This window comes from Macadamia integrifolia, unplaced genomic scaffold (genome assembly GCF_013358625.1).
Source record: "Macadamia integrifolia cultivar HAES 741 unplaced genomic scaffold, SCU_Mint_v3 scaffold870, whole genome shotgun sequence".
Classification (NCBI taxonomy): Eukaryota; Viridiplantae; Streptophyta; class Magnoliopsida; order Proteales; family Proteaceae; genus Macadamia; species Macadamia integrifolia.
In genome coordinates, this window is record NW_024870565.1 from 138,650 (window position 1) to 152,305 (window position 13,656).

At 42.2% G+C, this 13,656-nt stretch overlaps 1 protein-coding gene across 2 annotated transcripts in view; it reads right to left on the bottom strand.

Annotated features, from left to right (window-relative positions):
- LOC122070277 (chloroplast envelope membrane protein) overlaps positions 1–3,131 on the bottom strand; it is an 88,721-nt gene extending 85,590 nt beyond the window's left edge. Inside the window, exons 1-2 of one of the 2 annotated variants that reach the window (XM_042634403.1) lie at positions 2,959–3,131; positions 1,955–2,581 (exon numbers count right to left, since the gene is read on the bottom strand). In XM_042634403.1, coding sequence (XP_042490337.1) covers positions 1,955–2,557 — 603 coding nt within the window. In that variant the 5' untranslated portion in view covers positions 2,558–2,581; positions 2,959–3,131. The remainder of the gene's footprint in view (positions 1–1,954; positions 2,582–2,958) is intronic. The other variant, XM_042634402.1, reaches the window with a different exon arrangement.
- Between the last annotated feature and the right edge of the window lie 10,525 nt (positions 3,132–13,656).

Genomic DNA, 13,656 nt, shown 5'->3' on the forward strand with positions numbered 1-13,656 from the left:
ATTGGTAGGAAGATCTTGTAGATGGAAAATGGAAGGCCACAATTGTGGAAGAAATGGATGCCCTAAAGAAGAATGTTACATGGGAACTAGTGACTCCTCCTCGGAAGAAAGATCAGTCAGTTATAAGTGGGTGTTGTGGTAAAGCAGAAGATTGATGGCTCTGTAGATAAGTACAAGGCGAGACTTGTAGCTAAAGGATTCACTCAGACTTATGGCATTGACTACTAGGAGACTTCTGCACCAGTTGCCAAATTGACCTCTGTGCGAATATTGCTCTCATGTGCTGTGAACCTAGAATGGGATCTCCAACAAATTGATGTCAAAAATGCTCTCCTCCATGGAGGCTTGAAAGGAAGTATATATGGATACTCCACCAGGTTTCTCCAGTAAGGGAACTCAAGGCAAGGTCTATAAGTTGAAGTATGCTCTCTATGGTTTAAAGCAGTCACCAAGAGCGTGGTTTGGGAGATTTCGCAAGGTGATGACATCTGTGGGGTATAAGCAAAGGAATGTTGACCACACATTGTTCATAAAGAGGTCTGGTGATAAAATTACTATTCTCATCATCTATGTAGATGACATTGTGGTGGCATGGAATGACAGTGCTAAGATTGGTCGCCTCAAGGACTTTTTTGGTCGAGAGTTTGAAAAAAAAGGATTTTGGGAAGCTAATGTACTTTCTTGGGATTGAAGTTGCTCAATATTCTAAAGGCATCTTTCTATCCTAGAGGAAGTACATACTTGATCTATTGTTAAAGACTGGTTTATTGAGTTGTCGTCCTGATACACCTATGGAAGCTAATACACGACTCAACCAAAAGGAGGGTGAATCTGTTGACATAGGGTGTCACCAACGGTTGGTAGGCAAACTGATCTATCTCTCTCATACTCGGCCTGATATTGTTGTGGTCGTCAGTTTATGGATGATCCCTATTCCCCCCATATGGAAGCAGTCTTGTGTATCTTGAGGTACTTGAAATCTGCTCCAGTAAAAGGGATTCTTTTATCTCTTCATAATCATCTCAAAGTTAAAGACTATACAGATGCTGATTAGGCTGGATCTCTCGACAGAAAGTCCATTTCAGGTCATTGTACCTTTGTCAGTGGGAATCTTGTCGCATGGCGTATCAAAAAGCAAAATGTGGTAGCTCGTTCTGGTTCTGAAGCAAAATTTCGTGTTATGGCACAAGGGATTTGTGAGTTGTGGTTACACACACTCTTCGATGATATTGATGTGCCTGTTCATTTTCCCATGATACTCTACTGTGATAACAAGGTTGCTATCAGTATTGCCCATAATCCAATACAACATGGCCGTACCAAACATGTGAAAATTAACAGACACTTCATCAAAGAGAAGTTGGATGCTGGCTTGATTTGTGTACCCTTTGTGAAGTCTAAAGATCAGTAGCCAATGTATTCACAAAGGGTTTTAGCTGGGAAGATGTTTTATTCTTATTTAGTCAAGTTGGGCATGTGTGATATCTATACGCCAACTTGAGAAGGAGTGTTAGAATATAGGTTAAGTGTGTCACATGGGCACAATAGGGATTCCCCCCTCCACCGACCCTATTTATAGTGGGGCGGCCAGATAGGGAATGGTATATTTGTAATTGGGTTATGACATGTATTCCTAGTTGGGTTAGGACTTATTCCTGTGATGACTCTACTTTGCTTGAACATTCTTTCTGGAAAAGTAAAAACATGTTCTAAGAGTTACACAACATAATTGCATTACTAAAAATGTCCTACCAAACTATGAATCCTTTTTCTCATCAGATATCAAAGAAAAGCTGGCAGTGGTACACATCTAACATATTCATCACTTAACTATATTTACACAAATGCGAACATAATGCAACCCAAATTCTGAGATTCAATTGTATAAAAAGAAAAGACAAAAAATGCTGGTTATCATAGTCCATAGATGTCAATCAGGCCTACATATACTTACCGAGTTTGTTGAGGCATACCGAAATACACGGTCTTCATAAAGCAAATCATCCTCCTTACCAAGGACCAAATCCGTCACAGATTCAACAAAACTCTTCTCAGGCATCATATTATTTGGATGAGATTGTTCATCTGTTCTTGATTCCTCAATTCCATCACCCCAATCTTGACTCCATGAAGAATTGTTGACTTCATGTGTCCCACCAACAAGCCAATCTTCCCACTCTCGACTCTCTGCATTTGTCATTTCTTCCTGTGCCTCCCTCAGCTCTGTAATTGCCTCAGCTCTCCTCTTCCATGCTTCAAACTTGTCTCCCTCTGAAATTTCCTCCTGGCTTGCGTCATCAGGATCCTCAAGCATATCATCCTCCTTTAACCCAAGCCAATTTCCATCTTCATCGAAAAAGAACTTCTGCCACCAAGTTCGCTTCCTTGAATGCCCATTTTTTGCATTTGGAATAAGCCCGCAAAGCCGCCTCCTTCCACAAGTCAATGAAACCAAAGAAGTCGATGTGTGGTGAGAAGGAAGAGGCTTTTGAAATGCACCACGATTAAAAAGGATAAAGCTCTCACATAGGACCATGGAAGTGCTCATTAAGAACATGAATAGGAATCCACATTTTCAGCTCTGCAAAACGGTAAAGCCCTTAAGTTTATGCATTCTAACTTTCACATGTACCCCAAAATTAAGCATGGAAGGGCTTGCTACTAACAGAATTGAACTAAAACCAGCATTATTCAATCTCACCAGACTCTTTTTTAACAATTATTGCAGAAAAAAATCCATGAATTCCTCGTACAACCCACGAAATGCAAGCATGAAGCGGCACAAACCGCCAAGGAAGCAAACAGAACATCAAAAGTATTTGAATTCCGAAAATATCAAAGCCCTTGATGAATTTGGTGGGAATTCAAGCATGTCTACTACGAACCAAGACGTATATAGCTTTAGAAATTCTTTCATAATTCGTTGAAACAAAGAAAAAAGAAAGCACTTTCCCTTACCCGACCCACTGCCCTTCTAAAGGCTTCAACAGTCAGCTACGCCAACTGTGGAGTGTGAAGACGGAGCAGAAGCGCGAGGGGATAACAGTTTCTTTTCAAGCAATTAGATAAACCAGTTTTCCGCTGTCCGTAAAACACGAAACCACCCTTATCGGTTGCGGAGATTTTTTTTCTTTTTTTTTTTTTTTTTTTTTTTTTTTTTTTAATAAATTGCCCAAAAATCATTTTAACACACCTTACTGTCTTTGTTTCTTTAGCTCTCTCCAGTATTATTGGCGTTTCTTTTAGGATAAAGTTTTCCTCCAGTGGGGACCAGGTCCTAACGCAAGGACAATAGTTAGTGTCCTTGTACGCTGTTTAATGGACGCATGTAAGGAGAATAACCGAAACTACCTCTTCCTCTTTTTCAATCCCTCTCACCCTTTTCATCCCACTTCCTTCTCCCTCTTCTCTTTTCAATGTTTGATTATTACATATTTTTTAAGGGAGAGGGATAGGTATGCCACCGATATCAAGTATAGATAGCACCAATAAGATCACATGATGGAGTATCATTCAGGAAGGATATGAGAGTCATGTTAAAAAAAGGGAAGAGAGAGATAAACACAATGGGTGCTAGCATACTTGATATTGGCGGCATACCCACCATTTTCCCATTTTTTAATTATTGTAACTTTTTTATTTAGGAAAATTATCTTGTACCACCCATGTTTTCAAACCTTATATGAGATACCACCCTAAAGTGTCAAAAATATCAATCGTACCCCTAAAGTCTAACACCGTTAGTTTAGAAATGGAAATTACTCTTTTGACTCTAAAACCAAATATGAATAAAAAAAACATTTTTCATCATTTTCACCTCTTATACTCTGTTTGAACCCTAGAATTAGAATGTCAACAGCCATTCGGCCTGGAAACGTTTTCATTCAACAATCCGGCCACATCATCCTCACCGACTTTGATCTCTACCGAACACTCAAACCCAAATCGGCCGCACTTGTCGGCTATTCTCCAGATCCTGCATTACAAGGTATAGAAGCGGGCCAATGGTAGAGGGTAAAGGGAAGCACCAAAGGAACTTGACATAGATTTTCAACGTTGTGTCGAAGGTAAGCAGGAAGGATTTGCTGACAGACGTGTTACAACCATAAAAATCATAAGTGAGAATTGTTTTTTACTTCAGAATTCAAATCATGGTAAGGCATTCCCAATGAGAGTTAGAACTGGAAAAGCTGCAAAGTGCCTCACTCACATGAGATTACAATTAACAGTTTTGTACTCTCACCAGCTAAAAATGCGTTTTGGATTCCCCTTATGATTTAATCCGTGAGAGAATTTTATGATCTTCAAATTGGTTCATAAGCAAATTTGTGATTTTCCAACTAGAAAGCCCCATCCAGAACTCTCCAACCCAACAGCTCACAAACACAAAATCATGATGAGATTAAACATTAATAAAGAGAGAATCAAAATCTAATAGTTCTGAAAATGCTACCTGGTTGTGGGTTCTAGTTCTTCACTCCTTAAACCCTCATCGAAGTTCCGAGCATAACTATTGACATCGTAATTAAACGTTAATAGCTTGGGACCGCACTGTAGACACCCAATTTTGTCATCTTACTCCAGCTATGATGAAATTTGGATCTTGGACGTGACTTCCGATTTCCAATCAATAGAGATGATGATGGAAACATTCCCCTAACCAAAACCCTGGAAACCCCCGCGGGAGAGAAGAGGGTCCAATTTTAACTTTCTATATATGAATGAATCTGGTCAAGATGACCATATAGATGGATAGTGCTCGAAAATATGGTTCCGATGATATATGGCATGTCAAAATCGGATCGACGGATCTCTCGTGATCATCCTCAAAAAATTACACTTTCCACCATGTATGCCGCGCACGCGGACAGTCCCATTGGAAACCTGAAAAAATCCCCTACCTACCCCAAATACCCTAAATTCATCCCCTACCTACCTAAATAACCCGGAAACACTCCCCTTCCTAAAACCCTGGAAACCCTCGCGAGGGAGAGAAGAGGGTCTAATTTTGACTTTTTATATATGAAGGAATCTAGTCAAGATGACTACATAGATGGATAGAACTCAAAATAGGATTCCAACGATATATGGCACGTCAAAATCGAATCGTCGGATCTCCCACAATCTTCCGTGGAAAATCACAATTTTAGCGTGTATGTCGTGCACGCCAGCCCAGCCAAGCCTGCCTCGCATGCCCGCACGCCCGCACGCCCCCATAGGCATAGGCCTGCACCCCCTGCGGGCATGGACCCATGCCCCCTCTAGCCATAGCCCACTACTGCCCATGCATGATGCCAATGTGTGCTGCCCCAACTGCCCATGTGTGCTGCCCCTGCCGCCCATGTGTGCTGCCACTGCTACCCATGCATGCTGCCCATGTGTGTTGCCCCTGCCACCCATGCCACTGCCCCACGTGCCATGCGCCACACACCCATGACATTGCCCGCACACTTTGTACACATTGCCTTCCTGCCTATACTGACCATGCCCTGTGCACTTTGGCCTAGTCTCTCGTGCCGCCATCAATGGCCAGGATTGATATTCCCCTGACTTGGTGGGTGAAGAAATTCCCTCTTCACCCACTTAAGACCAAAAAAACCCCTTTTTTACTAAGGATTATCTCTCCTAAAAAGCCCCTTTTTTACCCATTGTATAAAAGCCTTCTTCAACCATTTTGGTCCGAGAACCCCTTTTTACCCATTGTATAAAGGCCCTCTTTACCCACTTTAGTTAAAAAACCCTCTTTCGTCCATTGGATAAAGATGGTCCCTCTTTCCCATTGGTCGGAAAAACCTATAAATACCCCCTCCTTTGGATTTTACACACCAAACAACCCCACCTCACTCCATAGTAGTAAAGCTCTGCCCTCTCTCCTCCCCTCCCCCTCTTGAGTTTCTTCGGGTCTTCGGAGTGATATTCGTCAAGATCCAAAATCTTATTCGGATCTTCAAAGTATTTTTCAAGACTTTGAAGATCTTCAATCCAAGTTCTTAGTCCAACCCAATTTTTGCCAAAAGTAGTGTGTTTTTCAACCCTCTCCTTTGAGTGTTCGTAAGTTTTACCAGAAATAAAAATCCCTCCCCTTGAGGTTCTTTGGGTCTACGAAGAGATTTTTGTCAAGATCCGGAACTCTATTCAGATCTTCAAAGTGTTCTTCGGGGCTTTGGGGATCTTCAATCCATTTTTAGGACAATCCGTTTCTTTCCAAAAATAGCAATTCCTAGCTGAAGCCCTATCCAAGTGCCCCTGGAATCTTTCTAGAAATAGCCATTCCTAGCGGAAGCTCTACCGAAGTGCCACCTCAACCTAGCCCTCTTCTAGCCTATCCCTAGCCGAAGCTCTGTTGGAGTGCCACCTCAGCCTAGCCCTCCCCTAGCCTATCCCTAGCGAAAGCTCTGCCGAAGTGCCACCTTAGCCTAAACCCTCTCTAGCCTATCCCCAGTGGAAGCTCTACTGAAGTGTCACCTCATCCTAAGCCTAAAATAGCCTTCCCTAGCTGAAGCTTTGTCAGAATCCAAAATCAGAAATAACCTTCCCTAGCTGAAGCTCTGTTCAAATCCCAATCTGAAAGCAACCATTTCTGATCGAAACCCTATCCGAATATCATCACAATTAGCATCTCTCAAGAAAGGAAGTTGGAGGTCAAAACCATTTTCCCCTAAGCCAGGAGAACAAGAAAGGCAGTCCGAGCCGGTACTAATAAGGGGCCTGCCCCTCTTGACTGAAATAGGGATCAAATTCAGGTATAATCTCTCTCCTCATTTAAGCATAATGTAGATATCTAATAGACCTTGTTTAAATGTACATAGTATTTTAAATTTAGTCAATGTATATATGTGTGATAACTTAGCCATGCATGTGGAATAGTAATAACTGTGGAAAATGTTCGTTATTAAGCATTTAGTAGGAATACAGCTTGAACCGGGCAGATTGGGTGCCTAACACCTTCCCATCTCTGTAACCTAACACTTACCCTAAATCTCTGGACCAGACCAATTATCGGGCCCTTTTCTCAGGAATTGGGCCCACCCCCTGGTCCTAGGCCCATAATCCTAGGTGGTGAATTCAAACACTTTTTTATGATCTTGATCCCCTTATTGGACCATCATCAAACCCCCATCTAGAATGACGAACTTTACACTCTTGCGAAATAGGTCTCCATGTATCTCCGAGCAATGATACGGCGGTGTGGGGCCCACAAGCAAAGCACACTCGACACACCCCTCCCTCACTAAAAAAGAGAGAGAAAGGAGAGAGGACGGAATCGACGCATGAGTCCATCTCCGACCGCTACCCTCACAGTGGTGACTCCACTAGGGATAAATGTCAAGCTTTCAATACTAGATGCTATCTTTAAATACAAGAACATTTTCCACCACATTTGTTTGAAAACGTGTTTGGCTAACCCCATGTTTGTAATTGTATTCACTAACCACATCATGCATCGTGCTCAAAGTGAAATCATTCGGCGAGGGACTCCCTATCATGCCCACACCCTTAGGGAGGTCAGCACATGTCATGGAGAGTACTCTGAGAGCAAATGATACCCGCTTCCTGCACAAGAATAGAGGGTATCATCAAACGGCGAGGATATTGTATTTGTGCCAGCACCCTCGGGGAGGTTTGCGCACTTTATAACATTTTGAGATCGAATGCCTCATCAAATGGCAAGGATATTCGTAATTGTGCCAGCACCGTCGGGGAGGTCCGTACTTTATGGCTGAGATCAAATTATGGTTACCCTATATTACACTTTTGCACACAATCACTCACGGTTCCACCATTCTGTGGCCAATTGCTTAACCTCATGTGTAAGCCCGAGTAATGGGCAAGGAAGTCACCCCTTTTGATCTCATACTTATGGCTATATCAAAAGGATCATGTACTTTGCGTATATAGATCCTGTCAAGGAAGCCTTGTTGGTCCTATTGCATCCACCGTTTGCTCGTATCATGTAGAAAATAGATGAAAAAGCTAGGAGTCCCACAAGCCAACTATAGAACTTGTTTGTGGTCTTGAAAAGGAATGTTCCTATATTATATTCCCGTCGTAAAGAATTGCTTTCCTAAATGGGTTTCGAATAAAAGGTGTCCCTCCTCCTTAAGGAAAAAGTCCAGATACGTGACTCAGGGGCAATCTCGTCAGAGTCACATCACGTTTCGAGAAGTCCCGAGAAAATCAGGAGGAAGGACACCTAGTGGGAAAAAGAGTAAGGAAAGCATGACTTTATTGCATGGAATATCTTATGGGAATATTCTTGACAAGCCATTTGCATGAATCTTCCGCTTATGATACCGAGTGGACTAGGGGCATCAAACCCCATCCACCCCCTATCATTAATCAAACTAACTTTGGATGGATCATTGGTTTTTAATCTAGTGAATGTGTGAACAAGGGGTTGGGAATTCAAGAATCATAAAAAAAGTCACTTTTGGTTCAGGCACAATTCCACACCCAAGTATTCTTCGCGGTCCATTTGGACACGTCAGGGTAATCAGTTGACTCGTCTCAGTCTAGTGTCACCCCCGTCGTCTTTCCAAGATATTCTACCGCTAAGTGATTACATCCCAGTTCACATGGATCCACCCAACATAGAAACACTGGAACAAGCGTGGGTCCACCCAGTAGAGACATTGCAAGTTGAAGTAGATGAAGTCAAGAATGGATTAGCTCAAGTGTTGCACTTGTTATGGAGCCTACCTAGGACCGATCTTGGGGCTGACACAACTCCTCCTCCAGTAGAGCCAGAACCAAATAGGCCTACAGATCATCAAGGGACTTCCTCCAGGGATCCCCCTCTGGCTGTAATTAATGATGAAGAGGAATTTGTGCCACATGTTCAAAAGGGACCTCCAGAAAGAGGGAAAGGAAATGAGAGAAAAATTGGAGAAGCTTGAGGATATGATCCGAGCAGGGAAAATTTAGGAGTCAAATAGTTGAAGTAGATGAAGTCAAGAATGGATTAGCTCAAGTGTTGCACTTGTTATGGAGCCTACCTAGGACCGATCTTGGGGCTGACACAACTCCTCCTCCAGTAGAGCCAGAACCAAATAGGCCTACAGATCATCAAGGGACTTCCTCCAGGGATCCCCCTCTGGCTGTAATTAATGATGAAGAGGAATTTGTGACACATGTTCAAAAGGGACCTCCAAAGATAGAGAGGGAAAGGAAAATGAGAGAAAAATTGGAGAAGCTTGAGGATATGATCCGAGCAGGGAAAATTTAGGAGAGTCAAATAATAGATTTTGATGAGATGAGTTTCTTTTCCGGGGCAAGAATCCCTGAAAAATTCAAGTGTCAAATTGACAGATTTGAGTCAAGGGATCCTAAGGCTTGTTTGGATGTCTTCCTCAGTATCATGAAGATATGGTAAATTGCTGACAATCAGATGAGGCAGGTATTCATGTCAACATTATCAGAATAGGAACTAAGGTGGCTCATGCAGTTGGAATCCACACGGACACAGAATTGGGCGGCAGCAGTGAAAGTCTTCACTAAATAGTATGCCTATAACACTAAAGTAGATAAGGAACGTTTAGAGCTTGAAACCTTGAGACAACAACCTAGGAAAGGGTTTACCACTTTCTTAACAAGGTTCAGGAACAAGGCCTCCAAGATGGCAGATTGACCTTTTGAAGCAGAGCAAGTAGAAATGTTGATTGAGAACCTGTCAAAGCCTTATTATGATGTTCTCTACTATCAACATCTACAGACTTTTGATGCCCTAATAGCCACCAGGACACGTGTTGAGAACAAGATCCTAAGGGATGCACAATATCAAGACATGGGGAAGAATGCCAAGGGCTGGCTAGGAAAGAATCCTGAAACCAATGTGATAGGTGCAATCCAACAGTCAATATCATCTGCGACCACTTCACCTTCACAGCCATTTGTGATACGATCAAATGCGCCTTCCCAGAAAGTTCCTCACCTAAGAAGACAATTCACAGAATTGGGAATGCCTTTGGCCACAATATATGAAAAGTTGAAGAAATAAGGTCTTTTGGGAACTACGGCTCCAAGGGTGATCAATAATCCTCCCCCAGCTTGGTATAAGGATTGTGAGTATTGTGCTTACCATGCCCAGAAGGGGTATACTATTGAAAGATGCATAACTTTACAACATGCAGTTCAAGATTTGATAGATAATGGGACCATTGAAGTCGAGGCCAAACAGTCTCCCAATGTCATTACCAACCCACTCCCTGATTATGCAACAGTCAATGTATTGGAAGGAGAATCAACGAAAAGTGACCCCACTCAACTAATCAAGCCACGGGCTCGAAGATATCACTTGATAAAAACCCCAGGGAAAGAAGAGCCATCAGGAGAAGAGTCAGAAGATGAGGATCAGATGCTTGCCTTCCCTCCTTCATCACCGACCCCAGAAGAGGAATCCACCATCTCATACCATCCACCTTTGCCATAGTCTTCCCTCTCACCATACCATCAGAGAGTAGGAACCTCTTTATCATCCTATCATCCACTATCTTCATCAGAGTACCCTATCTCCTACATCACATCGCCTTCATATCACCCCACCTCATATCCTTCATCACCCTTATATCATTCCCATTCCCATTCCCAGGGGTCGATAGACAATCCATCAAATCCAAAAGAAGGATGGACTGACAGGTACAGTTGGAAGGATATACTTACGTTACCAGAATCTCTAGAAATAACTCCATCAGCAGAGTCAGTAAATGTTCTGAGAAAAAGTCAGGAGAATGACCTTACGACTTTGATTCAGTCAAACACACCTCAAGAGGAGGTTCCAACGGAAAGAGAACATGATAGTTGCATCACTGGAATAGTGGATGTAGTACTAATTAAAGATGGGTTCTCCGTTAACAACCCCATATCAACGATCTGATCAAAGGAGGCCCCAAGCCACCAAGTACTCCTGAAGAGAGAATGGAAAAATGAGATAAGACTCATCTGGAGTTTGCAATTTCTCATCGATTTGAAGAACCACATCTATTCTTTTTTACAAAAACCAAGATCTCAGGAGCTACATGAGCTCAAGCCCAGGCCTTTCAAAGGAAGGAGCATATATGCAAAGCAAAGAAGAGCACAAAGAATGATGATCTGCATGCATGGTGCCCGAATCAATTGCAATGGAAAGACTCGTAATGGTGGTCAGAGATGTGACCAAGGCACCAGGATGGCCTCAATCAGTAGGCTTGAAAAGTTGGACTTTATAGAAAGAAGATTAAGCAGCCTTCACCAATCCTCATCCCTCAAAAAGTTTAGCTCCTGAGAGAACGAGGTTGATCAGCTGGTATTTGCAAAGAAGTAGGCACCTATCCAGAAGAAACATTGCACCATTGAAGAAATAGCAGCAACTTTCTCAGAAGGACAAGAAGGCCCTTTACCACATCTACTCATCTATCGAGCCAACGAACCACTCCTGAATTAGACTAGCATTGGAGAAGACTTCAAGTTTACTCATGCTACTGAGTCAACCAACCTGCATATCATTGATAAAAGCATCAAGTCGTGTCAAGTCCTTTATTAAGTCAGTCGTCAAGTCAATAGTTGAGCCTGTTATTGAGTCTGTTGTTATGATTTCGTGTCGGCCTCCCCTCTCGAGGTGAGTCCAGAGTCTGTGTATGTTGAGCCTGTTAATCCTTCTTTTATGAGTGAAATTTCTGATTCTGAGTATGACTTGCCTCCTTTTCTGATGATGATCAATAAATATTAAGAATCAATAAAACAATGCAAACCAAAGAAAGCCCAACCCATCCGTGGGGATACTCAGGGTTATTAATCTAGGAACCGACCAATGCCTTCGAGAGGAAAAAATTGGCACTACTCTCAATGACGAAGAAGTAAAATAGATGATTAGTCTTCTGAAGGAATCCATCGAGGTCTTTGCTTGGTCTTATATGGATATGCCTGGTATCGACCCCAACATCGTGCAGCATCGATTGCCGACCTACCCTAGGGAAAAACTGGTAAAGTAGAAGCTCTGAAGAATGCGACCAAAATGGAGTGAGAAGATCAGAGAAGAAGTTATGAAGCAGTGGAATGCAGGGTTTCTACAAGTGGTGAAGTACCCCCAATGGTTCATTGTACCCAAGGATTAAAGTATCGTATCGGTCGCCGTATCGGTCGAAGAAAGATGGCAAGGTACGAATGTGCATGGACTTTCGAGATCTTAACAAAGTGAGCCCTAAGGATGACTTCCCATTACCTCACATTGATGTATTGGTGGATAATATGGTGGGGCATGCTTTGTTATCATTTATGGATGGATTCTTAGGATACAACCAAATAAGCATGCACCCAAAAGATCGTAAGAAGACAGCCTTCACCACTCCGTGGGGAACCTATTGTTACATGGTGATGCCTTTTGGACTGAAGAACGTTGAGGCAACTTATCAGAGAGCAGCTATGGCATATTGTATGACATGATAAACAAAGATGTGGAAGTCTATGTGGAAGACATGATAGTAAAGTCAAAAGATCGACAGGGGCATATTCCCACGCTAAGGCGTTTCTTTGAAAGAATCAAGAAGTATCAACTAAAGTTGAACCCTCAAAAGCGTGTTTTTGGAGCAACAATAGGAAAGATGTAAGGATTCTTGGTGAGTGAGAGAGGAATTGAAGTCGACCCTATCAAGATCAAAGCAATTCAAGAAATTCCCACACCTTGGACTGAGAAGCAAATACGGGGATTTTTGGGTCACATCTAGTATATTAGTAGATTCATAACTCAGTTGACTACAATTTGTGAACCAATTTTCAAGTTGTTGAAGAAGGATCAGCCCACGAAATGGGATGACTAATGCCAAAAAGCTTTTGATAAGATCAAGGGATACCTTATGAATCCACTAGTATTGACACTGCCAATGGAAGGAGAACCACTTCTCTTGTACTTATTCGTAGGAGAATATTCTATGGGCTCTTTACTAACATAGAAGGAGACGAAAGAAGGGGCAGAGCATGCCATATATTAGCTCAGCAAGAAGTTCCTAGAATATAAGACATAGTACACATCTTTGGAAAGAACCTGTGCTGCATTGATTTGGGCAACAAAAAGGTTGCGACACTACATGGTTTCCTATCTGGTGCACTTGATCTCAAGGATGGATCCCATTAAATACCTCTTTTAGAAATCAGCCTTGACAGGAAGGATGGCTCGTGGTTGCTTTTACTATTAGAATTTGACATCACTTATGTTACTCAGAAATCTATCAAGGGGCAGGCCATAGCCGATCATTTGGCTACCCACCCCACAGAAGATGGAAGATCCTTGTATAATGCCTTTCCTGATGAAGGAATCACAATGATAGATGAAGAAGACACAGTTAATGAATGGCAGTTATTCTTTGATGGAGCAGCCAATCAGAAGGGATGTGGTGTGGAAATTTGCTTGTCACTCCTCACGGTCTTTATTTGCCTTCATTATTTTTTTTCGATTTCCCCTATACCAACAACATTGCTGAATATGAAGCTTGTGCTTTGAGACTAGAAACGACCCTGACCATTGGGGTTAAGAGGATCAAGGTGTATAGAGATTCATCCATTATCATTTGTCAGACATAAGGAAAACGAAAAACCAGAGATGACCACATAAAGAACATTTGGAAGAAGCTAATTGAACACTTTGAAAAGATCTCGTTCGAATACTTCCAGAGAGATAACAATAGG